The 27,982-nt window shown below is 41.0% G+C and overlaps 1 protein-coding gene across 1 annotated transcript in view; it reads left to right on the top strand.

Annotated features, from left to right (window-relative positions):
* The first annotated feature begins 14,465 nt into the window (after nucleotides 1-14,465).
* TRPM6 (transient receptor potential cation channel subfamily M member 6) overlaps nucleotides 14,466-27,982 on the top strand; it is an 81,512-nt gene continuing 67,995 nt past the window's right edge. Inside the window, exon 1 of the mRNA XM_042877321.1 lies at nucleotides 14,466-14,612. Coding sequence (XP_042733255.1) covers nucleotides 14,466-14,612 — 147 coding nt within the window. The remainder of the gene's footprint in view (nucleotides 14,613-27,982) is intronic.

Here is a 27,982-nt window from a genome sequence, read left to right as displayed (position 1 = left end):
TAAAAATCCACATTAGGATCTGGAATGTGGCTTGTCTTTCATGTTGCTGTCACAACTGCTGAAACACACTGCCCACCACTTCACTGCACTCACATCCACACTTTGGTCTCCATCAGCGTTCAGCAAGTATCAGTGAATGACAGTGAGCCTTTTTTTTTTTCTGCATGGAGGAGTTCAATCACAGAACTGTAGGTGTTGGAAGCACATCTAGTTGAATCTCCTGCTAAAGCAGGTCCTGTAGGTTGCCAAGGAAAGTATGAGCAAACAACCTCCTGTGAGCGCTTGGAATGGAAGGCAAGCCTGACATAAAGATTGCTGCCAATTTGTATTGCACCCTAACCAGAACAGGCAAAAAATGTCTTAAGTTTCTGAAAGTGTAAATAATTCATAGAACATGGATTATTGTGCACATAGTAAACATTCAATTTTTATTTTCCTGAATATATCACCATATCAATGAAAATCATTGAATAGTGGAGGGAGACCCGAGGCTGGTGCCTGAATATGTGCAGTGCTGGTATGGGAGGTCACCAGCCAACAGGTTGTGATGTTAGCGAGAGATGACTGTAACTTTGCTGACCCTCACTTCATAAATTCAGCTGCTGCCCGAGCCCAGTGTGGACTAGTATCTGCACTCCAGTAAAGCAGACTGAGATTTGGACCAGTGAACAAGGCTTTAGTCAGGTTATACTGTGAGGCTGCTGGCAGCAGTTATTGGTGCCCATCCCATAGCATCAACCATAGCATCCCATAGCATCCCATAGCATTTCCTTGGTCCTGCCTGGCTCAGGCAGCTAGGACCCCACAGGGTGCACTTGCAACAGTGAGTGGTATGGGGACATGGCCCCCAGGGTGGTTAGTGTGGAGCAGGAGCTGGGAGTGTTTGCTGCTGAGAAACTGGAGTGTCATTGCTGACTGCTTTGAATATATGGTGTGACCGCAGCCTCTCTTGCAGTTTGTGACAGCTCCTGTCTGTTGCAGCACCAGTGAGGGAGCAGCTTCCTGACTTCAGCTCTCCCTATCCCACTGCCCAGGACCATGAAGGTGGCATCTAACTGGACCTGTCAGTGGGCACAGCTGGGATGATGTCACCTGTATGATCCCATTTCCAACAGCTTTGCTATGGCTGTGTGTTCTTGTGGGAAAAGAAATTGACTTGTGCTGCATGCTGGCACCAGAGGTGGACCAACTGATACTCAATGAGGTGACACAATGATAACCTTTAGTGTCCTGTCCTGCAGCCACAGCATGCGCAGTTTCTGGTCTGCAGGATGAGCAAGGGTCTGCAGAACTAGTGTTTGTTGCTTCTGAGCACAGCTTCACACCCAAGATTTGGGCTGCCTTTTTCCAGCAACATCCAGAAGACCTTAAACCCCTGCTCCAGTGGCTCCAACAGGAGATAGAGAGAATCTGCAGCAACAAATGATAGGAGGTGCCTGCAGGACAGTGCAATGTTGGCTTGACCAAACGGCCGTACGGGCACTGCCGCCATTCGTCCAAGACCTCATGCAGCCCTTTTTGAAGAGGCTTATCACTACTATATAGCCCTATATAGCTTAGAGATCTGTGATCAGCAGGGCTGCTGGGATACCCATGCTGAGGAGAGTGCGAGGAGCTCCACAGCCACCCTGGCCCCTCCAGGGTGTCTTCCATCACAGTCCTTCTGCCCCTGGCCCAGGTCACTGCCAGCCCTACAGGCCCCAGAACTGAGTGGCCCCAGCACTGAATGGCCCCAGCACTGAATGGCCCCAGCATCCTATGTGGGCATCCAAAAGCTCACCACCACAACCATTTTATCCTCAGAGGAGGAGATGCAGGAAGATCTGGCGCAGTTGGCAACAGTGGGCCCCTCCATCTAGGGCAGAGACCACTTTGGTGGCCATGGTGCCCATCAAAGAGGAAAGCCCACAGCAGCACCCAGAACTAGCCCTCACCCTGCAAGAGGGCTCAAGGAGCTGGGAGGAGAACATGTCACCAGGATAGGCTCATTTCCTGTCATAGTGCCAGCTCCAGGCCACAAATGATGAAGTTAATTAATTTAGTTTAATGTTAGCCAAATGAGCTGTGATTTTATTTTCTCTTTGGATTTCAGATGAGTTAGTCTGAAGATAAAACTTGACTACTTTTAGGTGAGATACCTCAGATCTGAGCTTGTATCTGAGTCCTACTCAAGATGAATTCCAAAAGGTAAGAGAAATCTTCCCAGATGAGTTACTGACAACTAACTTGATGCTTCTCTTTCTGTACTCAAACACACCGAAAGTTTCATTTGTCATATTTCTCTACGAAGGGCTTACTGTAGTTTCACAACCAGTATTCACTAGCTGTTTTGTATTCACTAGCTGTTTTCTTGACACTTTCTCCTTATGCTTTCAGAGCTATGTGAATTGTGTCTGTCCTTTTTTCGTGATTGAAAATTTACTGCTACTCATGGCTAACAGATAAAACGAAAAACATCTGCTCACTTTTCAAGCACATCCTTAGGGATTTATTATTTTCCTGCATGCCTCTTTCACAAGATTGAAAGGAATATTTTTTTCTTAACAGGTGAAATAATTAACACTTTGGAATCTAGAATCCAAAAACATCATTGTATTGTTAAGATATTAAACACGTTATAGAGAAAGGTGATTGCAAGCTTGAAGTCTAAATGCTTCTGCTAGACTGATCACATCTCAGTTTTCCCTTAAAGTAAACAAGGCTCATCAGATTAATTAGTAGAACAGGCAGGAACAGGAGATTATTTTAAAGCTGAAGGATCAGTTATCTACACCAGACATGTCATGGTAACTGAAATTACTGCACCAGGTCAGATGTCATTCTGTCAGAGTGCTCCTCTGTTGCCACCTGCCACAAGGCAGCAAAATGTAACAGGATACTGGCAGGAAGGTTCAGCCTCTAATGCCATCTCTGGAGTCACGGGCCGACATAATGAAATAGGAGGCATTATTTTTGGAGCACACCTTCTACTGTAGTCAATTAGTTTATAATCTGCTGAAACTTCATATACAGTAGATTCATCCTAGTAGTAGATTGCGTGTTAATGTTAAAATCCATCTTTAATCTGCCCTTATATTTAAAGAGCAGAAGAAATTTTATGATTACCTTTAATGTATATATTTCAGCTCTTGAAAACAAAATAAGTCCTTTAAAAAAATTGAGCTTGCATACTGTTGTAGTCCATATATTTCCTTAATTTACAATTATGCTGCAGGCTAGCACTTTTCTCTCGTTTTGTTCCATTCCTGGGCTCTGGGTTGTGGGGTGGAACTTTACTGCTACTTTCAGAGCAGCTGCTGATTCATTTTTTCCATTCATTTGTTTCCAAGTAGCCTTGGAAAAGCTTTTGAAATGAGAATGAGTTAAGTACAAGGCTGGGCAAGGTAAGAGTGTGGTCAAATTACATAACCTTTGCATTAGAGTCATCAGAGGGTGCAATCAAGAAACGTCTTTACCAAACATCTGAATGTCTTCAGATGTATCACTGTGGGCCACCACAACACTGCTTTTGAATTCCAGCTGTGTTCTTCAAGACAGTTGTAGTTCAAGTGCTGTCCATGAACTGTAAGCCTACAGAAAAAAAAACGTTTTTGTCTAGTTAATGAGCACAAAGAAATCCTAAGACAACTCATGGGAGGTGTAACATCTACCAGTTGAAAGTCTTTGCTTGATTTGTTCAAACTCAGAAGAAAGCTGTTTATATACCCTCAAAGTACTTGGGAGTTTCCTCTAAATTTTTCCTCTTTAAAGTGAAAGGAACCACTCTCAAAAGAGCAAGAAAATGTGTGATGTAATTACAGAGATATACAGAGGTCTCTGTGATACGGTGGATGTGTGGCAAGTGGAGCAGGACAATTAGGATATGGGAATACTAATGAGAACCAGGTACAGGTACATTGCTGTTTAAACTTCTGCTGAAGCATTTTTCATTCCACCAAGATCATATTAGCAGCATGTTCACCTATGTAAGTTCTTTGTCTCATTCTAAACTTATGGCCTCTTTTGAGAGGTTTGCGTTGTGTTACATGAAGGCTGGCACTTGGTTGTATATGCTGTGATTTTTATGGCTTCTGAGATAGATAAGCCTCCAAGGAGAAGGTTGAAGGTCAGTCCAAATTAGGTGATTACAGAATTACTATGAAGAGTAGAGTAAGAGCAGGCAGGTGGTCAGCAAAGCAATGATATGAAGCACAATTTTCACAGTAGTGGCTCCATCTTCAATATAAAAACATTTACAATAATCTGAATGTGGTTATTGGTAGTAAATTTATTAGTTTCCTCATTGTTTTGTCAGTTAATTGCTTCATGTTTCATGCTTCATGTCTTCTTGTCATGACTAAAAATGTAATGGACTTTAAAGAGCATACACATGTATATGGATAGTTGAAAAACCTTAGTGAAGAACATAAGAGTGCAAATGTATATTTCAAAGTGGCATGAAAGATAGTATGCCTAGTATTTGGTGGCTAGTTCTGCTCGTGGCAGATTCACTGTGGGGAATTCACTTTGAATTTTTCAAATTTGATAGTTGGAGTAAGAGATGTTAGTCTGCATAGGCTAAGTGTTATAGCAAAACTTGTGTTCAAAGAGGCATTTCAAAATTGCTTGTGTATGGTTGGCCAGGCTTAGTTATTTCTATGCCTACCTTCAGTTACAACCTTGACTCTAGGTGGCAATAGACATACACAGTAAGCTACAGTGATCTGGAAAATGTTTTGGATATGCTTTTGTTCTGAACTACTGCTAAGAATTCAAGCAGTGACATCATGAATGCTAATCATTTCCTGACCATGATACATAAATAAAGCACATCAAGCCACAGGTTCCCAATTACAAGGTGACACAAAGTTTTCAGCATAATTAGAGTAAAAACGTTTCATCAAGAGTTTTTGGTTCATCTCTTGTTTATAGCTTCCTTCTTCCTCACCCCACCAAAAAAATGACCAATTTATGGAAATTTGTTGCCTTTGCTTCTTAACACTGTTTTTATTGGCTGTAACTGGAAAGCAGTCTTCTGATTCTGTGTTGGCTCCGTGGGCTGAAGGCTGCTTGAAATGTGTTCACTAAACATGGCAAAGAAGGAGGTAAGTACACTAACTTTGAAAAAACTAACTCGTGGAGTAGTATTTAAAATGTGGAGTGTAGGTAACAGTATGTTGGTAATGCGCAGGGAAATATCAGAGGATTTTTCTAGCAGTCATATTAGAAGGTTGTTTCTTTAAAATCCTTATTTCAAACTTTACATATAAGAGATTTTGTTTTTGATGCAGCAAACAGTGTATTTTAATTATTGGTATTTCATTTGTAAGCAAACTCATTAGTACATTTTAAATACTCTTGTTCAAAATTTACAGCACCCTTCTGGACCTGTGATGACTTTCTGGTAGTCACTTCTAAGGACTTAAAAATTCTTCTTTTTCTCTTAAAGACATACAGTAGTGAAAAATGTATGATTGTAGGGGTAAAAGTTGTTTCCTTGTTGCTGATGTGCTATGATTCTCAGGATTAAAGTTGTGAAAGGAGGATGGAAAAAAAGTCTTCTTGTTTGTTACTCTGTTTTCCTTTTTAAGAATGACTGTGTCACGATTGAGTCCAGCTATAAAAATACTCCCCTTTTTTGTTTTCTTAAGAGAATATGAGAGGTTTATATTTTGTTGGAATATGATGAAAAATGTGGCTTATCAAATATGAGAGGAAGAACCAAGTAAAAAAAAATAGTATTGTACTATCTTCAATGAACTTCAAATCAGAGTAAAGAATTTTTATTTATGCTAAAATATGAATGGATATGAGCAACTTCTGCTCTCTGTTTTCCTGCACAGTTGAATTTTGTAGTCTGCTTAATTTGAGCAATGCACCATGCTGTAATTAAATAGGAACGTGACTGACTTCATAGAATCTAGCTGCAGTGTCAAATACATTCTCACTGCAGTCTGATGCCATAAAAATGCTTATTTTCTTTCAGTGCTTCGATCTGTAGAAGAGGAAGTGTATTGTTTTTATTTTCTTTTATGTTCTGCATTCTGACAGCTCTAACACAAAGTTCATTTGATCAAAGCTCTATTTTAAACAAATTAATTTTGCTTCTTATTGCATAAAACACATCTAATATATGAGAACTACTGTGGCAGCAAGCTACCAAAATCCTATATTTTCATGACTTTCAGTTGTAAACCTCAACATTTTTTGATCAAGTAATTACAGAATGTTGCATGCATGCTCCTTAATACTTACTGTTTTTATGCTTTTATCTGTTAATAATTAGAGAAACCTATCCATAAACAGAAAAGTACACTTCAGATATATCTTTGTATTTCCCAGTATGTACTGTGCAAATTCAGACACAAATGATAGGAGGGAAAAACATTACAGTTTCTCACTGATGAAATGGAAGCCACAAAATAATTCTGAAGTGCGATTCCGAACCGTAGGATGATATGAGATGGAAGGGAATGACTAACAGGCAAAAATGTTTATACTTTGGATATTGAAAATAAAATCAATAAATATAAAACTGCCTTAATTTCTATGACATGGTGAGGCTCCAAGGTGGAATTAAGATGGTTTCAGTCCCCAGAATATGCATTTTTTTTCCTTACGAATCATTACATGCTGTGTGTGCATGCCCAAAGTGTTTTAAAGAAAACTTGGTTTGCAATGTTCCATTGCATCAAACAAGCAGGTACTGAGAGTGCCTGTTTTGAGTGCCATCAAATAACATAAAAGGCAGAATGGCTCCTCACCACACTTCATTGTTTTGAGATGAGAGGAAGATTCTCATCCCTGCATTTCAATGCATTTCTTCCTCCCTTTTTTCTACCGTGCAGATTATCTGTGCATATCCTGGATCTGTCAGTCCTTACTACTCTACTCTCAAATCTTTTTCCATTTTCTGCTTTAACCATGGTTAGTTGGTCTTGAATTATTCTGAGGCTAGAATTGCTCATTTTTAGACTGATTTTTAATGATGAGTTCAGCAATCAAAATGCTTTTTCAAGTTTCTTAGATCACGCTGTGTGGTAATTACAATTGTCTACAATACAACCTGAAATAAAAGTGCATTATCAGATGCTTTGTTTTAGCAAGAAAAATGAGAAACACTTTTAAAGACATGATTTTGAAGGTCTCAGTATTTCACTTGTGCAACAGCTTAGAATGTAATTGATTTTTGAGCTGTATTATTCTAACTTAAAGTGCTGCAAATGCAGCATAGCAGTGCTGTAAATGCATGTGATTTCAGGACAACTCACAGGAGTAAGCAATAACTGTCAGAAATTACAAAAGCAGGCCCTTGGTTGTTTTTGTTTGTTTGTTTGTTTGTTTTTTAATCTTATGTCTCAAACAGTCATGGAAGCAGCAGTATTTTTAATGTGGCTTCTTAAGAAAATCAGAGCTTCTCTATTTACAGCATGTATGTAAGTAAAAAACGAATTATAAAACCATTCCTCCGAGGCTGCTCACTTTTTCCAAGGAAATTTGAATTTCTTTTTTCTTAACTAACTTTTTAATTTTAAATGTAAAAATACATAAGGTACTTTCATATGAGGTAAGCACTTAAGAGAGTGATTTCTCTGACTTTTAAAACTATTATTTAAAAGCAGAATATAACAATTACCAATACTTTGGTATAGAAATAATGTAAATACTAATTGTTTCAGAAAGGGCTGACTGTACCAGAGAAGAAATCCTCCCAAATCTTGATAATTTGCTGAATAAAAATAAGCTTATATTTACTCTACTTTCCTCTTAGAAATGTTGGTACCTGAAGATGAAACTGTCAAGCAATCAGCAACAGACCAGTTAGTCAGATTGAAAACTGATGATATGTTGTTTTTCTGTTATGTAGTACTTACCAGCTTCTCAAAGCAGAACGAAAGCAGTAATAATCATAACTTTTTGTACCTGCATAACTGGTACAAATATTTCAGTATTTTTAAGTGGGACTTCTGCCAATTGTTTACTGCTTGCTGCTCCCAGTGGAGTGGTCCACGCAATGGCCTGCAGACCAGGACCAGCTTCACCAGCGGCCTCTTCTGCCATCTTGCTGTGACTCCTTACCATCATGCTGTGATTGATGGGGAGACACTGCCTAGTAAATTGAGTTCCTAAAACACTGCCTTTGAAAATAAATACACCTTCCTATGAAAACCAACAGTGAAGTTGGAATTACTTGCAGAGCAGTCAGCACTTGTGTTTTGAAAGTGTAGTGTCACACACACACTATGGAGGTATCCTCAGCTGACATCTGGGCTCCAGCAATTGCAACTTGCTTGGGACAATACCACTCTCTGTAAATCAGCCCATGGCTTTAACTTCTGCTCAGATTATGCCATTTAAACAGTGAGTGCACTCAGGTGCACTCAGAGTGCACCATGTTTGACTCTTGTCTCCAGCCATGAGTCACTAAAGGACAGAGTTCTTTCTTTGAAGTGGTTATCTGATGCCCCCTGTACTCTCATTCTGTTTAACCCTTGATTTTAAAGTAAATAATTTTAAATTACTTTAAAATAAAGAGATTGTATAGACTGGAGTCTTTTTTTTCTCCAGCCTGAAGCAGGAAGTTTTTTGTCCTGTTTTCTCTAAAGCTTGAAATATTTGCTTTGTTACATCACTGAGTGCCAGCACGAATCTCCGTCCTGTCAGCTACCTTCTCTACAAGCCGTATGAGGTGAATTGATTATATCTAGTAAGAAAAAGATGGAAAATGAGATTTTGAAAACTGTTTAAAGAGGAAGACTTGGAAGTCCTTAGGTCATAGCTGAAGAAAGTCTCACAGAAGAAAACTTATGACTGTGTTTGACAGGCAAGGGAGATGACAAATCAGAATTCCAATTTTCTAGGAGTTCTCGGGTAGGTGAGATGTTCAAAAAATCTGTTAACTAAGCTGATGGATGCAAGGAATGACAAAGCAAACTGAAGAGAGGAAGTGTCCCAGACCTATGACTACTCTACAGAAAAGTTGAAATTTCTCATTTTTAGAAGCAGAGATTATGTTAAGGATCAAGAAGGGCTCTTCAGATATCTAGAAAAATTCTAAGGGGTTACTGTTGAGATAAAAATCTTAGGAATCGTCTCATGATGAGCTGTGTCAGAGGCAGAAGTGGTTATCCTTTGAGATTGTCGTGCTTGTCTCCGTGACTGTGGAGAGGTCATTGTGAAGGTAGGATACTTCTCAAGATATGGAAACTACTGCCTCCTAAAGCGGCAGAAAATAGTCCTACAATGAGACCTCATAGGCCTCTTTGGAAAATTGAGAAAGTGAGACCAATTACATTGTCTGAAATGTTATTTTTTAATTCCAGGCATGGGTATCCTGCCTTAAGAAGCAGTATAGTGGTTTCTATGGAGTTATCACTGGAAGCCCAGAAATTTATCTATTATTAGAATGAGAGAGTAAATCATGCTGTCACATTTTGTTCTTCCTTAGGTTTGCACCGACTTCAAAGGTATTTACAGAATTTTTCTGGGGAGAACTTGTGGTTGGATAGTTTATATGAGAGACCATCAAACTGACAAAACATACCTCATTACATTCCTGTCTATTTGTGGATCCTAATAACTTTTTTTTCCCCACGTCAAATAAATTCTTCAAATAATCCTACTTACTTTGAATAATTCTTCATTCAAATACAGTGATGTCTGAACTATCATAATAGAGTTTGAGGCATGCTTAGATACCAGTAACTACTTGTTGCAACCACTGAGTGGTCTGACTGAGAAAACACCATGGACTTCACCAACATATGTTACACTGGCTGTGTATGATACAATATTCGAGATCATTTTCTTAACTATTACTGAAGCACAAGTATCATGTGAACTGACACCTAATGAACATTTATACACCGACTTGAGTTCTATCATCCTTAATTTGAATGCATGACAGTTCTCCTTCCTGGAAAAGCTTTTGTTAGCAGATCAGTTTCTCTGAATAGAGGCCAATGATGGATAATATTCCTCAGAAGACTAGAATTGTTTAACGTTTCTTAATGAGATAAATAGTGGGATCAAGTATACCCTCGGCAAGTCTGTGGATGGCACCAAGCTGAGTGGTGCAGCTGATATCACAGAAGGGTTGCCATCCAAAAGGACCTGGACAAGCTTGATAGGTGAGCGCAGGTGAACATCACAAAACTTAACAAGACTAAGTGCAAGGTGTTGTTGCTGGGTCTGGGCAGTCTTAAACACAAATACAGGCTGGGCAGAGACTGGATGGGGAACAACCCCACGGATATGGTCTTGGGGGTACCAGTGGATGAAAAAGTGGGCATGAGCCAGCAGTGCACACACTACCAGCCAAGAAAGCCAACTGTATCCTATGCTGCAGATCAGACATTTAGAAGAAAATTTTCACTATAAGTGTGACAAGGCACTAGCATACGCAGCCCAGAGAAGCTGAGATGCCCTGTTGCTGGAGCCAGGTTGGATAGAGCGCTATGCAGTCTGATCTACTGGGTGGCAGCCCTGACCACAGCAGGGGGTTTGGAACTACATGGTCTTTAGTGTCCCTTCAACTCAAATCATTCTACATCTGTGATTCTGGCACTGGGATACAGTGGCAGCATGAGAGCAATTTTACTACAATCAGACCTGGAATCATTGCTGCATACTTTAAAATAAGCAATAATTCATTATTCTAACTCACTCCAATATGTTGCCTATGCATCCTAGAAGTTGAAGAGTAAGACTAAGACAGGTCATTCTGTTCTGTTGTAGTCCAGAATCTGCACGATAATGTTAAATTTTGTGCTATATTGAAAAACAGCCCTGTTTCTGCTGCAGTGCTGCTACACAGCATGATAAAGCAGTAGCTCAGTCATCATCTGATGAATGTGTGCTCGTTCTATCTGCTCCCAACCACAGTGTTGGACTGTTTCATGAGTCTTCTAAATTTATATCAGAAAATAAAATAAATAAGCCTAATAGAAGGCTGATTTGTTGATGAAGAAATGAGAGTACAAGGTAAGAACTTGTACTAGTGACAGTCTTTAGCAGTTTCATACTGTGCTTTTCACTTCATCAGTTCTTGAAGATCTACAAGGATGCTAGGAAAAGATAAAAAAAAAAGGAAAAAAAAATTCAGGTCTCATTAAATTTTTTGTTTTCAGTGTGTTTGGAAATGATAAAACAGTGAAACTGGGTGTTCCCTCTTAAGTAGGTTGGTACATAAAATGTAGATTAGTTTTGGCTTCTTCATTCCAAAATCTTGATACTTCTTCAGTAGATCCTGCCTGGTAAAATACAGTTGATAGAAAACCTTGTTCATATTCTTGATCAATGGAAAGTATGATCTAATAGAACACACTGAATAGAATGGGCATCTGGGTGCTAATCCCTTTATTCCAGGCACCCCAAGAAAACAAAAGAAACAAGGCCATTCTTGTTTTGGTGAAAGTTTCTATTAAGCACATTATCCTCCTTCAAAATCTGTTTTCAATAGAAGATTCTTGGACTTTGAATAAAATGGAAGGTTTAAAAGGCATACTTTGACAGGCATGCATATGCCTGCTTAGGGCGTGAAAAGTGGGAGGTGTGAATATTTGTTTCTAATGGGCATCTGGAATTGAGCTGGCCTCGTTGCTATTATAGTAACAGCTTTGACACTGGGAATATATAATTCATGAAGAAAGAAGCATAAGGTGTAAACAGGAAAGTTGTCTCTGATCTTAAGGTAAGGCCATAGAAATAGGACTGGTTGTCTACAGTAGAACTGCAGGAGAAAGCGTACTAGCAATTCTGATTTCTAGAGATAACAGTAGAAAGGGTACATGTTAGTTCTGTGGACTTTGAAATCTTACAGTGTCTGTTATAAAACACATCACACATTTTCATATCTGTGAAGTGCTAGAGAAACGGGGGTGAGGATTTGCAGCATGAGAATTGGCTTGCATGCCTTTGTAGAACAGACTTCTAGGTCTTTATATTAATAACAAATGATGAGTTTTGATTCCAAAGAAGACAGAATTTCTGTGCCTGAAAGAATATTCACAGCTGAGAATTAAAATCCAGAGATTTGCAATTATGAAAATGCTTGAGGTCAGAGGAATATGAACACCTTGCTGTGTTCCAGTTAAAGTCCGCAGCATCTGCAGGTGCTGGCATACACATATCTCAGTTTTCTTACAAGGTTCAGATTCATACAAGGATAGGACCTGGTAATACTTGCTGATGCATTCATCTAATATGTCTATTACAAGAACATTTTTTTATTCCATTTACAAACATTGGTGAAACTAGGAGAAGAAGCTGGAAGTTTCTGTGCTGACTCAGGATGATATGTTTGCAAAAACTGAAAATAATTGAAAAAATGTAGCAAGGAAAATGATAGAACATGCTGTTTATCACCTGCTAATATTTCCTGGAATTAAATGCAATGTAAGAAATCTAAAGACAAAATAGAAACAATGTAAGAAGCATAAATGTGTGTTGTTCAGGGGCCTAGAAACACAGTTTTATCCTTGCCTCTGGAATAACTGTTTATGTGAAACCACCACTAAGTTTAGCAGCAAGGCCCCAGGGCACACTCTAGGGCTCAGCAGGCATTTCTGCTGGGATTTACAGAGCTGCAAAGCCTGAGCATTCGACATGACTTGTGAGCAGGTGCCTTAAGGGAAGGAGACAGCATGGTCTGAACGCAGAACTGTCCTGCAGGCAGGAGAGGAGGACAATCTCCAAGGCACCAAGGAGGAAGCAGAGATTGCCTGCGCAGGAAAACTGGGTAAATGGAACCAGAAATGGGTAAATAAACCAGAAATGGAAAGACTGGAAAATGGAAAAGCAGATGGGAAATGTAGACAACATTCAGAGGCAAGTACTGAAGATCATAGTAAATCCAGCAGCACAACTGAAACCAACAAACAACAACAACAACAAAAAGGAGAAGAGGGCAGGGTAGAAAAATCAAAGAATTCATTGATTATAGCAAGAATTTTATTTGGGGGCAATAAAAAGCAACTTAAACTCAGAGAAGTGAGGCTTGAGAGGCATGCTGGAAAAAAATACAGGAGAATGGAAACAAATTGAGCTCAGAATAAAGGAAAAATGACCATGCCAGATGTGTTAGACCACTTTAAGTGCAGCCAGCTATTAGTAACAGGTCCTGCTCTGAGTCAATGCAATCCCTACTGTCAACACTGTGGGTGATGAACTAGATGAGAGCACCCTTCCACGGAAGAACTCAGAGAAACTGGTGAATGAAGAAGAGGAGTGGTCAGCAGAGAGAAGGAAGTCAGGCAGCCTCACCTGGAATGCTGCATAAAGTCTGGGGCCTGCAACACAAGAGAGATGTGGAGCTGCTGTAGTGGGTCCAGAGGAGGGCCACAAAGATGATCAGAGGGTTGGAGCACCTTTCTGTGAAAGCAGGCTGAGGGAGCTGAGCTTGTTTAGCCTGGAAAAGAGAAGGGGAGACCTTACTGAAGCCCTTCAATGCATAAAAGGTGCTTTTAACTAAGATAGAGAGGGATTTATTACAGGGCCTGCAATGATAGAACAAGGTGTAATAGTTTTAAACTAAAAGAGGAGATATTTAGTTTAGATGGTTGGAGGAAATTCTTTACTCAGAGGGCAGTGAGGCACTGGCACAGACTGCCCAGAGAAGCTGAGCAGAGAAGCTCGTCACCCCTGGAGATTTTCAAAGCCAGGTTGGATGGGGCCCTGGGCAGCCTGAGCTGGTGGGGGCAGTCCTCCCTGTGGCAGAGAGGCTGGAACCGGATGGACTTTAAGATCCCTTCTATCCCTACAAAGCTGTTCTGTGATTCAGATTGCTGTAAGATCTTGTGGTGCAAGAACCCATGGGCTTTGCTGTGTTGAAGGTCTCCAGCCCGTCAGGAGACAGTGGTAACTGCTGAAGGTGTGCTGAGGTTTCTGCTTTCAATTTTGTTTGCCATTGTAGAAAAAGTGACACAGTTTTGTTCCAAAGCTGAGCATTCAAAAGTTTAGGTTTATATCCAACTGTCATCCCTCTGTGCACAAGCGGCATTTAAGTAACACACAGATAACGCACTGGTTTTCTTGTACAGTGGTTGAGTTTTCCATGGTCATGAGCCATAAACCAGGCACTTCTTCACCTCCTGCTTCTCAGTGTGCTGATTACATATGATTCATATCTTCATAATCCAAGAGAGAATAACAAGTTTCCACTTTGACTTTTCCATTAAGCTTATGATGATTGCTGTAACTTTATTTCCCACCATGAACTTATTTTCACACAAAAAGCATCTCCACCTTCAGGGGGATAACCGAGAAGCGGAAGAGCTGGAGCCACACGCCTGTCGGGTGGTGGCTCGACGCGACGCGTCGGCCTCACGCAGAGCCGGCCGGGCTGGGGCTGTGCGCTGTGGGACCTCGCCGGGCGGAGCGAGCGCTCCGTGCCGACCATGCCGGAGGTGAAGGCCGGAGCCCAGGGAGCCGCCGCGCCCCTTAGAGGCGCCGCCCGCCTGCCCCTCTGCCGCGGGACGAGGATCGGCATGGCGTCGTGGCGGGACCTGCTTTTCTCTCAGCTCGGCCCCGTCTGCCGCGGCGGCAGAGACTGGCCGCGGGGAGGCTTGCGGCACCCGCGCCGCCGCGACCGGGCCGAGGGCAGCCGCGAAACCACGGCATCCGCGCCGCATGAGGTGAGGGCGGGCGGGCGCGCGCGAGGGATAGGGTTCCTTCCCCGGGGCCGAGCGCTCCGGCGTCGGAGCTCATCGGGACGGCGAGATGATAAGAGGGGTTTGTTCGACAGCCCGTTAGGAGCAGAGCCCGGGATGGTTCCCCGTCGGCTGGGTGCGGGCAAGCCGTGCCCGGCTGCCGCCCCTCCTCCGGTGGCCGCGGGACGATCCCCCCTGGAGCTGCACTGTGAGGTGTGAGGTTTGGGAGAGCTGCCCGTCTGCCAGTGCTGCCGTTCGGTGTACCGCCGGCTGACGGCGTTGTTTGGGACTGGGAACTGTAATGGTTCGGATGCCGGGCTTTTGGGAAGACAGCTGTGCAGCTGTAAGTGAAGTTGTCAGATGGGACAGAGTTTTATGCTGTAACTCCAAGTGTTCATTTCTGGTGATAGAAGTGCGTCTGCTATGGAGTTTTCTTTGTGGGTATTCCAGTTGATGGATGTGATTTCCAGAAAGTTACACAGTATCTGCCTGCACACTGAGGAAACAATGCAACCAAGTTTTAAGGTGTGAGCGCCTGATATTAAATCACAAGCTCATTTCTTGGTACCAGAATAGAGAGGCTGGTTTCAGAGAATTCACTGTATGTTGGACATCATGGATAGACAAACCAAGAGGGATTGCAGTGCTACCTGCAAGAATGTGCTTATACCCGTGTAAGGCTAAAAAGAATTTAAGGAAGAATCATTTTGTTTTGCAGTTGTGAAATAGCTTTACAGGCTCTTTTTTCACACGTTTATGTGATGCTGTAACAACCTCACATAAAGTCATAGCTGTGCTATTAAAAACATGATAAGCAGCAAGTAGAGTCAATTATGTTTGAACTGAAGTTTCTTTAATCATCTTTAGGTTTGATGAGGGACAAAGGATGAAGCTTTCTCAGCTGTTACAAGGTCAGAGGCAAAGAAATTGCCCAATAGGGAATGTGCTGAAGTATGCTTTCCTAGAACTAACCAACAACAGGGGGAAATCATCAAAACTGCAGAACTGTACTAGAGAAAGACTTTTCCCTCTGTGCTCCATCCTAATTTATTATTATTATTATTATTATTATTTTCTTAAATGTTGCAGGGACAAAGGCAGGACGAGGAAAATATTTGATACTTTTTTTTTACTTTTTTTTTTTTTTTTTTTTTTTCACTTGGGATCACCAAAGAAGTAGAACCTAAAAGTCACGTAGTGGATTTAAAAGAGCAGACTTTAAAATTCTTGCAACTCACTAAAGTTCTTTGTAATCTGTATTCATGTAACCATGCTGAGCTCATGGCGGGGCTGCAGGTAACTTATTCGAAGGCACACAAATTGCCTGATTGTGGCCATAGCATGCGGCCATAGCATGCTACTCTTTTGTCACAAAGAGTTGCTGTTTACCTTTGTGTAATCACTATGGCAGATGCTCAGGGACGATTGAAAACAAGTTGCAGTCTTCATGGGGCCAGAATCATCTTTGTTTTAAAGTAAGGTCTTTAAAATGGGGTTTTGGTACACAGTAGCTTGTCAGGGGAAGGTTGCAATTGTAGGAGAGAAGGCTGGTACCTTCAGCTTGTTATCAGCGCCACTCTGAACGAGGCTGAAGTTATTAAAGGGTTGGCAAAGATGATGGAGTACTGCTGTATTCTATCTGCAGTGTCCACCAGCATATGTCTGGTCTTGGTGACATCTGCTGTACATGAATGAAAACTTCCCAGGAGGAAAACCTTAAGCAGAAGGGGAAAAGAACCTATGTGCAATATTGTTCCTGTAACTTTTCAATACTACTGGAGAGAGGTGAAGCGTCAGAAACATATGACGAGCAATAGAAAAGAGTAAAGTACGTAATCTGTTCTTTCATTTTTAACATTCTTTGGAGGAATGCATGAAGAAACTGATGATTGTTTGTCCGCTTTTGCCCAGACGTATAAGTTATGAAGTAGAAGAACTGGGATAAGTACAGGGATAATCTGCTACAAAGTACTTCAACTCCTGTTAGCATTCACAGCTCCATGTACTATGTTCCCAAAGAAATGTTCAGTGGGAACCTGACTGTTAATATTTCTTTCTGACTGAGCAGTTTTGAGAGTTGAACTGAGATCATTTTGATGAGAACCAAGAAGGCAGTTTGGTGGTTTTTCTGCAAGTGGTCAGTTCTATGACAACACAAAAAATGCAAATGAATGTTAAATCTTCTAAACATATTTATTACTTTTATTTTCTTTCAATAATATGAACAGTTACACATAAATCGTAAGTATTTTATATCAGACAGCTATTTTCCAAGAAATATATTAATTCATTTATCCTAGAGGTGAATTGTATCAGATGAGCATATATTGTGAGGAGGAAAGGTCTGGAATTACAGCAGTAGCTAGATGAGCTAATCTCTTTCATCTAAGCTTGAATACAGATGCTGGCACTAAAGTCTTCCTTGGTATTGGTCTTGACATGACAATGTGTCTGGTTCACACTTCAGCTTAGATTTGTGAAGGGTCAATCTAACTGACAGAGTCCTCTGGAGTGTCATACAAAAAACCAGGAGTGGAACACTCCAAGGAGAGTTCTCTGTGTTCTCCTAAATGATCCCACTTTCCATCCTGCCTTTTCACGGCTCAGTTAGGTTTAACTTGCAGCACTGTGTCTGCGGAGAAAGTCAGTCCCCACATGATGCCACATGGATCCTAGGCCTTTGGTTCTCTCCATGAGGGTGGCAGGTCCCACCTGGGTAATCCAATTTATGGAGAATTGAGTTTGGACTTCAGTCAGCTTTCAGTGTAGTGGGAAGTTGGGGTGCATGGGGTGAAACTTTTTCATTTTTTCTCAGTGTTGTTTTTCAAGAAGACCTCCCTTAACTGTTGTGTAAAGCTCCCCTGATATCACAAGGTGATAAATGAACATGTTTCTGTGTAACGGATATACTAGATGAACTCTTGTGATCTGCTCTGTGCTTTGAATTACCAATTCTTTTTTTTTTTGTGTTCTTATCTCTACTATTTTAACTCAGTTATTCAGAGTTAATCAGTTATTGAGAAGCTGATTCTTAAGTTAGTTCTAAAAGAGACCCCTTGAGACAGCCACAGCTCTAAGGAAAGTGCTTATACACCAAGAATGGCAGGGTTTATTAAGCTTTTTTCATCATAATGATAGATTCAGTGATATTCTGTGATATGATTCAGTGATTCTGCAGTATGATTCTGTAGTTGCTTTTGCCAGTGTAGTTCCTGGTTTATGTTCTTGAGCTGTCTGATTCCCTCTGTCCATTATGCAGGCATAAAAGGAGGCGTCTGAAAATACTGTCTGGGGCTTCTTGCTGCTCTTGTCTTGGGACTGAAGATAGACAAACAGGTAGATGCGATCCAGTAAAAAGGGTTTTTAACATGCATCTCGATGTTTCAAATCGTGCCATCAAGTTGCTACTGGGATGGGTACTTCTGTTTTTCACTAATTAGTTACTATCAGTGATGAGAATAGAGTTCAGTCCACTTGTGCACTGCTGCTGTTTGTGGCTCCTGGTGTAATGGTCTGCAACTGTGCAAACAGCTGGGCTGTGCCATAATGCCAGCCCTGCAGAGTCAAAAAATGACACATTTCATTACATAAGTGGGTTCCTAGGTGCTGATAGCACTGGGGAGTATCCAAAGGGGATTTGGTCACTTCCATAAAGAGTTTGTTCCCAACTGTGACTTTAATGTCAGTTGGATTAGGCTGTGTTTATAAGGTTTGATTGCAGCTATAATTTTTTTACCAGTCCACTATAAAGTGCTGTTGTTGTTTATACTTTATGGCACAGTTTAACACCCAAAGAGAGATAGAGGAGCTTGTATCAGCAGACACCAAATACTTGCAAGATGTATCTGCCCACCATCTCATCAACAATCGCTGGAAAGGCTGGGTGCCAGAACCAGTCCCCTGGATTTAACTGAGCAGAGAGTGCAGGATGTGCAACTGGAGGATGGGAGGCCAGGCATCTGAGAGCACCTAGACTGCACAGGAGCCCTGCCAGGTCTCCTGCTGCTGTTTGCACAGCAGCTTGAACAAGGCCTAGTTGCTACTTTTGACTCTCCAAACCCTGGAGAAAAGACCTTTGGCTGCTCTGCCAGCCTCTGGCACGCAGAACGGCTGGCAACGCTGGAGTTACAGTGGGCGTCTTTGCACATGAGGCTGAGGGATAGGTTTTGACAGACCCGTGAAAAGCCAAAGGGTGTGCTTAGATGGCCTCTGTGGCAAAGGGGCAGGATGATACCCCTATCTCCATGGCCCCGCACTTTCAGCTGCTCCCCAGCCATGAGTTCATACTAGGATTTAAAATTTAGTGAGATTTATATTTAGAGATAAGATAGGTCCGCAAGAGAAACTTTTTTTGTGGGGGGGAGGGAAGGAGTGCTAGGGTGAACTTAACTGAGGAGGGCAGCAGATGCCCAGCTGGAAAATATAGAACCGTGGCTTCAGTCTTCTTGACATTCTTGGAGGTCATCAGAACTGTGTTCCCCCTCTTTGTAAAATGGGATTTTGGCACTGTGAAAAGCAAAACTCTTTCACAGTATGAAATTTGTGTGCATGTCCAGCCATAAAGTTTCATTAGAGTATGAGACAAGCAGCAAAACAAACAGCACTGTCAGGAGTGTCTGCAAATGGCCAAGTGGCTTCAAAAGCCAGTAGTCTGCTGTCACTTCTTGGCACCTCTCATGTTTCTTGCAGGTGAATTCTACAGTCTGTATTTGTTTTCCTTTTGTCAGTAACTTCAGACACTTTGTCTTTGGAGGGTCACCTCTCTATCTAATACTCTTCTGTTTTGAAAATAAAAAATAAATGAAAGAAAGCTCTGAATTTACCTGCAGGTGTCATATGTAACTTCTTTCACTTCTTCCTGAACACCTTCTCTTGGTGAAGAAAAACTTATATAATTAGTCCAAAAGACAAGAGAAATAAGAAAAGAGGAAAATTTTCTATAAATATGGGCATAAATTACATTTCAGTGTGACTTCATACATAGAGACTAAATTTCTAGGCAGCCATGGAATGTTTTTAGAGCAGAAGAACAATTTTAATTGAATGCAAAATGTGCTATCAATTTTCCTGGGGGAAAAAAAAAATTTTTTTTTTCAAGAAACATGAATGAGGTTTGATAATTGTCAAGAGGAAATCTTTGTCTATTGATCAATGGGTCTCTGTATTTACTGTAAAGCTGTGTTCAGTGTTATGAATAAAACACTTTATAATTTGATCAAATGTGAGCCAGGGGACATATGTACTGCAAATGATGCTGTAGTTGGTTTAAACAAGGAAGAACAGTGTCTAATTTTGAATCTTTGGTGGATGTAGGTGGTTGAGCATTGTGATTCCTCACTGCCAGGAAGGAGAGATACAGCTTCAGATACCACAAATTGATTTTTCTTATTTGAATTGTAAACAAAGAAGATGCATCAGCTTCTGTTGTTCCCAAGGTGGAAATCTGAGTAAGGCTTGAAGTACTGTATTAATCCTCTGAATAATAATCTGGAAGTAACATTTTCTTATGACTACCTGGGTTTTTACTACTTTAAAATGACTTGCAACAAAATAATTTCCAAGTGGATGTGTAACTTGCTTGAATTTGTGGGATTTTCTGATGATGCTACATTAGTGAATATGAGAACACTAACTGCTTTATTTTCTCTGTTTTGCCAATATTGCTAAGTTCAGAAAAATTGCCAGTGAGTCAGGCAGGGCTATCACTAAGGAGTTCTCTAAAAGAAATGTGGAAAGCGAGGCCATTTTTATATTTTAGGATTTATAATTATTTGAAAATACTCTATTATTTGTTCCTGCTCTTGTCTATCAAAAGCTTTTTTGTCTTTCATCATTTACTCTGCAATTTTGGACTGTTTTCCATCAGTTTAAGTCATTATAAGATGTCTTTATATATCTTGATGTGTGACGAGGTGGTTTAATAATCTATGTTTTGGACTGCTTATTGAACTGGCTCTGTAAGAGGAGGTGATGTCTAATATCATACTATGTTCTAGTGCTAGCAATGTGAGGCAGATGTCAGTGTTTAGCAAGGCAGCTGCTATCTGCTTTAAGTACAGATTCTTTGTTGTCTGTTTAGATTGCAGTTATGAAGCATAGCCACATCCAAATTTACTCAAAAATGCCACTCTGCTGGTGTTGTGGGTTTTGGATGAGCCTATTTCAGGGGGAAAGCTGAATTACATTCCATGTCACAGAGACTTTTTGTCATTTCCAGTTGAGGAGTATGTCCGGGAAACCTGTTTTTTAAAAAAATTATGAATGTGTAATAACAAAATAAGATTTTAAGTAACGCTTTTGGAGCCAGCTTCAAGGACTGTGCTGAGGAAGATGAATTATGGATGTAGTTTTCCTGTGGTTAGCCCACTTGCACATGTCTGCACTATCGACAGAAGTGTTATTATGGAGACTTCCTTGGCCTTTCTCCTGTATAGCTGGGTCACAGGCCATGCAGGCAGAGAGGAAGGCCTGCTTAGAGCCTCCCAGTGCAACTGTGCTGAGCTGAAAGCACTTGTAGAGCCGTATTATTTTATGTATTTTTCCAAAACGTTATGTCTTTGTTGATAGCAGAAGGGCTTGCTTGATTAACTGATAAGCTTGAAATAGTAAGAATTATTGCTGAAAGGCGTAGTCCTTCATTCTATGGGCTAAGCATTCTGTCAGCTTGCTAGTTCTGTGTTCTAGGGGTCAAACTGGGGCTTCTTCTGCAGTAACAAGGAAATAATTTTCTGTTGAGTATTTCCTGTATTTTGTTGCCATGGCCCAACTACTATTTGCATTCAGAAATGTTCTTCTTATTGTCTCGTGCGGTCCACTCTGAGATTAGAAGCAGTGTGCTGGAAAGCTCATTACTGTCAAAGGTGTTTTCTTTCATTCGCTGAGTTTGGGAATGCAGTTGTAGAAACATTTTTATGAGCCTTCAGTTTGAGACTGCAGTCCAGAAAGGCAGTTAGGCATGCATGCTTTACTTTTATGTGCAGTTGGCTAAGTGTGAAAGTAAATGCCACAGTATGACATTGGTAGAAGACTGAATTTGTGTATTCCTGAGAAGCTGATAGACTCCTTTTGTGACAGGAAAATCATCTGAAGTCTCTTTTCTGCATGGTTGGGGATTCTGAGCAAATTCTTTTGCCTTTCCCTAACCTGGGTCTGCATTTACCCTAGTAGCACAGGTGACTCTTATTTTACTGTACGTATCAACAAATAATTGGAAATTAACAGCTGACGTAGTTAAATGGACTGCTATGAAAAAATCACAGAGCTTCTGCTGAATTCATTCTTTACTTTTAAAAAGAGGAAAAAAAGAATCCGTAGCTATGAAATCCCTGCAAAAGTGGCTTGGGAGTAACTGGCAGTTGTCTTTTATAATTGGGTATTTCTCTGTTGAGCAGTGAGGCATTCTAATGGAGTGTTCTGCACAGTACTTCTGAGACTCTTCTAAAAACGTAGTGATGACAGTTTTCTTACATATTCAATTACTTATAATGTAGTATTTTCACAGATGTACAGAGTTTTAAACAGTCGAGCAAAGGAGTGAGTAAGAAAAATTGTAAAAGCAAAATACTTATTAGTAACAAATGAACCAGTGTTCTGCAGTGATGAAAGTTGAGAGGAACCACGGCATTTCTGTGTTGCAAAGCCAGGCTTCTGTCTTCCAACAGTGTAGCCTGAACAGGAGGAAATTTTAGAATGGCTGGGTGTTTGTTGGAAACCTCACGTTGGGTTCGTATTGCACACTCTGGTGTTTTACAATACACTTCTGTCCTATGTGAATGTAAAGTGGTGTTCTTTGTTATGAACAGTTACTTTGTATGAACATTACTTCATACCATAAGTGTGTATGTAATGGAAAGTAAGGAGGAGAGTTCCTACCCCGAGACAGCATGTTGAAGTTTGAAATCTTTCATGCTGGCAGTAATTTAGCCGTCACCTTGGGGAGTAGAAATATTGCTGAAGTCCCACGTTTCAGTAAGAATTATTATGCACGAAATTACAGTACTTGCAAGACCACTCTAGCTCTTATAGCTCAGCAAGCATTCCAGGACTAAGAGTTAAAAAAGACATAAATTGACTGAGAGACTGAGATCTAGTGAAACAGTTTTGAGTGTTAACTTTCAAGAAGTCTGGCTGCATTTCAGGTACCTGGTGTTCTTGCAAGTGACTTGCTCCATGTCTAGTTAATTTTTAAAAGGGTTTAAAATGGTTTAGGATACTGTGCTGAATGTGGAGGCTGTATTCCCGTAGTAGCAATGCTCAGAAATTCCTCTTTCCTTCCCCTCACTTTGTGTTTGAGTAAAGGTTGGTCTCATACTCCCTTAGGTTCATTTCTCTCAACTTTCACCTGATAATGATAGCTCCCTCCTTTTTAGGCACCAAAAATCATTTTTAGATCTTTTGGGTCTATTTCTTGACATCAGTAATAACCATTCTTTGCAGGTACTGTGTGGGTACTCTGGAGTGTGGGGCAAATGTATCAGACCCGTAATTATCTGTTGCTACTAAATGAGTATTTGCTTTCACCTCATCATTTTAATGATAACAAAACATTTCTTAACTGGAAAGAGTGCAGTTATATCTTGTTTTGCAGTGATTCTGCCGTATCTGCTCAGCTTTTTAAAAATGTTGATTCTAAGAGTTAAGATTTTGGAGATACTATCTGAGCATAAGAGCCATTGCAATATGACTTAGAAAAGTGGTTGTATACAGTGGATTCTGTGCAGAGCATAGGTGCAGTGTTTGGCAGCACTTTTCAGCTCTTTAAATAGTGTTTTGACTAAGACATTACATGCAAATCATTGCTGTTTGTGATGTCAGTACCAATTTGTTGTAGTGTAGTAAGTAAGAGATCACAAACTTGACTGTTACGATCAGTTTCAGTATGAATGGATTTTGCTTAAATAACTTAGCGTATTATTACTTGAATTGTCTAGTCATAATACAGTTTACATTATCTTCCCTTGTCTAAATCTATAATATGCAGATTATTAAAGGAAAATACTGCCGTTTTGTAGAGAAAGTGTTTATATTTCAATAATGGATGGAATTCTGAAAGAGAGAAGTGTGTGCCTTTCAATTACTTGTTGCAGGTGATTTGATGGTATCAGAAGTAGCATGTGGAGTCTTTTGAAGATGTGTGTTTCTGTGTCTTTCACCCCAAAGTGGACCCACTATTACACCCAATGGCCATAAAAAATTGTTATTTAGTTGTTCAGTCTGTTCTAGTTTTCCTGAGTTTACTACTTAACCAATAAATGGTCCATGTTGTCTTTTCTTGAAGAGCCTGAATGTTTATTGCAGACCTTGGTTTAGGAAAGCTCATGCCAAAGCAGGACAATTGCACATTTGCCACTGCTTGTTAGTATGTAATTAATGCAGTGCATCTAAGAATATTGACTTTGACAAGCTGCGTACAAGGGAGCAGGGTGAGCATGGGCAGAAGACAGCTGGAACAGCAATCACAGTGTTTCTCTGAGACAGCTGGGAACCCCTGAGGATCAGGCATAGCATGGGGTACCTGGGTGACTCCCTGCTCGTGCTGCCTGATCCCCAGGCATGAGGAACTACTGAACCCTCAGTGTGAAGTCCCAGTCGTGGTGGCACATCACAAGTGTCACTGCTTTGGTGGACTGCTTGCCTTCCTGCTGGTCTGGGTTTTTGCGTTTTGCCTTCTTGCACCCACAACCAACAGGAGTTTGAAAGAAATAAGCATTGTGGGTGTTCTCCGAATTTTAGTCTCTTGATCTCTTTCTTTACAACTGGAAACCTTACTTCTGTGAAACAAAATTTGACCTGAGAGTGTCCCTTTAATGCCATATTATGTAAGAATCTCAGACACTAAATATACTGGAGAAGTGATTAAAAGTGGTTTTCTAAAAACTACTCATGTGCCTTAAATTTCAGAGCCAAACTCTTCCCACTCCATTGACTAAATCAGGCTAGAAATCTCCAAAGCCTCTTCTGTGGCAAGGAAGCATAAGCAGCAATCCTAATCCTTAGACTGGTAAGAAATGAGAAGGCAAATTTCCCAAATAAAGGTCTCAAGATTTTCTAGGAGGAAAATTGTAATATAAGCACTGCTTTCAGTCTTCAGTATATCAGAAAATAAATTTCTAAATCATAAGCAATAGATAGATCTATTTTTGTGATAGAAAGAGTGCTTGCTGTTAGTGTCTGAGATATATATATACCTTAGTTGTAGTGAAGGAAGAAGTTTTAGTCTGTTGTTGAACTTTAACTGAATGATGACACTTCTGAAATGTTTTAGAGGGAAATATTCGTATTACAGAGATATATATATAAAAAAAAAGCTAGGAACCAAGATCAGACAAACATCTGATGAGAAGTCTCCTCTTTTCATTCTTACTTGCTGAGTCCTGAGTTCAGAGATTGCTGTAGAGAGCATGGTAGTTTAAAACCCTTTTCCTGCTTATTAATTTGGACACCTTAGACTGAGGAATGGATGTTATTTTTATGGTATATCACAGAATCACAGAATCATAGAATCACCCGGGTTGGAAGGGACCCCAAGGATCATGTAGTTCCAACCCCCCTGCCTAGCAGGGCCACCAAACATATACATTCAGATCAGGTTGCCCAGGACCCCGTCCAACCTGGCCTTAAACACGTCCAAGGACGGCGCATCCACAACCTCCCTGGGCAGCCCGTTCCAGGGCCTAACCACTCTCCTAGTAAAGAACTTCCCCCTAACATCCAACCTAAATCTTCCCTCCTTCAACTTAAAACCATTTCCCCTAGTCCTGCTGTTGTCAGCCCTTTTGAAGAGTTTACTCCCCTCCTGGGTGTAGGTTCCCTTCAGGTATTGATAGGCTGCAATGAGGTCACCCTGCAGCCTTCTCTTCTCCAGGCTGAACAAGCCCAACTCCCTCAGCCTGTCCTCATAGGGGAGGTGCTCCAGCCCCCTGATCATCTTAATCGCCCTCCTCTGGACCCTTTCCAAAATCTCAATGTCTTTCTTGTACTGAGGGCTCCACACCTGGACACAGTACTCCAGATGGGGCCTCACAAGAGCCGAGTAGAGAGGGACAATCACCTCCCTGTCCCTGCTGACCACCCCTCTCCTGATGGAGCCCAGGATCCCATTTGCCTTTCGAGCTGCCAGAGCGCACTGCTGGCTCATGTTCAGTCTCTCGTCCATCAGGACCCCCAGGTCCTTCTCTGCCGAGCTGCTCTCAAGGACCGCTCCTCCCAGCCTGTACAGGTGCCTGGGGTTCTTCCGGCCCAAATGCAAAACCTTGCACTTTGCCGTGTTGAACCTCATCAGGTTCACCCGAGCCCAGCCCTCCAGCCTGTCAAGGTCCCTCTGAATGGCATCCCTTCCTTCCACCGTATCAACCGCACCACTCAGCTTGGTGTCGTCAGCAAACTTGCTGAGGGTGCACTCAATTCCCTCATCGATGTCATTAATAAAGATGTTAAAGAGCACCGGTCCCAAGACAGACCCTTGGGGGACACCACTTGTTACCGGCCTCCACCTGGACATAGAGCCATTGACCACCACCCTCTGTCTGTGGCCTTTCAACCAATTGCTTATCCATCGGGTCATCCACCCATCAAATCCACTTCCCTCCAATTTGGAGATGAGGATGTGGTGGGGGACCATGTCAAAGGCCTTGCTCAGGTCCAGGTAAATGACATCGGTCGCCTTCCCTTCGTCCACCAATGCCGTCACTCCATCATAGAAGGCCACAAGATTAGTTAGGCATGACCTTCCTTTGGTGAAGCCGTGCTGGCTGTCTCGGATCACATGCTCATTCTTTATGTGACCGAGCATGTTGTCCAGGAGGATCTGTTCCATGATCTTCCCAGGCACGGAGGTGAGACTCACCGGCCTGTAGTTCCCCGGGTCCTCCCTGCTCCCCTTCTTGTATATGGGAGTGAGTGTATATATTGTATATTAAGCAAAGATTTCATCTGAATTTTATATAATAATGGTAAATGTGTTGCATCTCACAGTGTTTCAGTTTTGAAACTTGCTCATAACAAGGTGAAATACCGTGGTACAAACTTATATTTCATTTTTTCCTATGGCTGATTGGAATTTTAGTTTATTTATTTATTTAAGTAAAACTATCTGAAATTTTATTAAGGCAGAAATGATAGAGAATTTGCAAACTAGGCTTTTGGCTATGTTTACTTGCTTCTCATTGGTTATAAAAATGAATATTTAAGAATCTTGAAGTGAAGCTAACTCAGATGAGTGTGAGGCTAGAGGTATCCCAGAGACACTATGTGAGGTGCATCTTTGGTGCATCGAGATTCAAGGATCAAATTAATTGAATCATGACCTTGTTCATTCAAATTAAATGGGAATCTTATTTATTTATTTATTTATTTGTTTGTTTGTTTATTTATCATATCAATGATCCAAGATTGGATTAATGGTGTATCAACCAAGGCTTGTCAGAATCAGTAGGTTTTTTCCACTGGCTTTGTTATACATCGAGTCCAACACATTGGGATTAGAGTGGTCTGACCAACTGTAGCATATGTTAGTCACTGCCTCAGCTGAATGAGAAAACGTGGTGTTGGACCAAATTATATGATGTTGTACAGAGCATCCAGAATTTTAGGCATTGTTACTTTTGTTTTAACTCCCTAGCCTCCCTTTTTAGATTCTCCAGAATCTAAACAAAATAATGTTTAGAACAAGGTATGTTATTTAGGAAAAAGCCTAGATGTTAAAAAAACTAATAGTAAAGAAAGCTTTTTATCTCCCATGTTACTTGCTGTAACTTCAGCAAACTTTATTGCCATCTCTGAAGACTGTAAATTATATTTTTGTTTTAAATAACCACATCTCTGCCTGTGGCAGGAGAGTTGGAACTTGGTGATACTTGAGGTCCCTTCCAACTCAAGCCATTCTGTGATTCTGTGATCTAAAAGAGGTAGCGTTCCACATGACCTCTACCCTCTTTAAAATTACTCATTGATGTTGTAACTTGTATAATATAGCTTTTTGCTGAGGAACATTAAATTTTGGAGGAAAAAACTTCTTTTGACACTGTTTTTCAAATGGAGTCACATTTCTGAGCATGTGTGTTGCTCATTTGACAGTATGTTTTGATGTTGCTCTGTAGGCTTATGCAACACACACAGTTGTACTGGGGGTATATACTTTATATTCTCCAGTGCTGCCCTTCACACCTGGTAAGATGCCTCCAGAACACTTGATTTCCAAAATACATCATGCTGGAGATAGTATAGCTGGGGGGAAGATTAAATCGTGCCAACAGCTTGTTCAAACTGCTAGTGCTGTTACTAATCAAAATGACAGCAATGTGAATGTTCTTCTCTCACAAGGCTGAGCATGTTTCCCTAGCAAGTGCTGTGAGGCT

The sequence above is a fragment of the Lagopus leucura genome, unplaced genomic scaffold (assembly GCF_019238085.1).
Source record: "Lagopus leucura isolate 7727_CA_CO unplaced genomic scaffold, USGS_WTPT01 Super-Scaffold_100018, whole genome shotgun sequence".
NCBI classification, from domain to species: domain Eukaryota; kingdom Metazoa; phylum Chordata; class Aves; order Galliformes; family Phasianidae; genus Lagopus; species Lagopus leucura.
The sequence above is the reverse complement of the archived record's forward strand: the minus strand, read 5'-3'. Positions and strand labels throughout refer to the sequence as shown.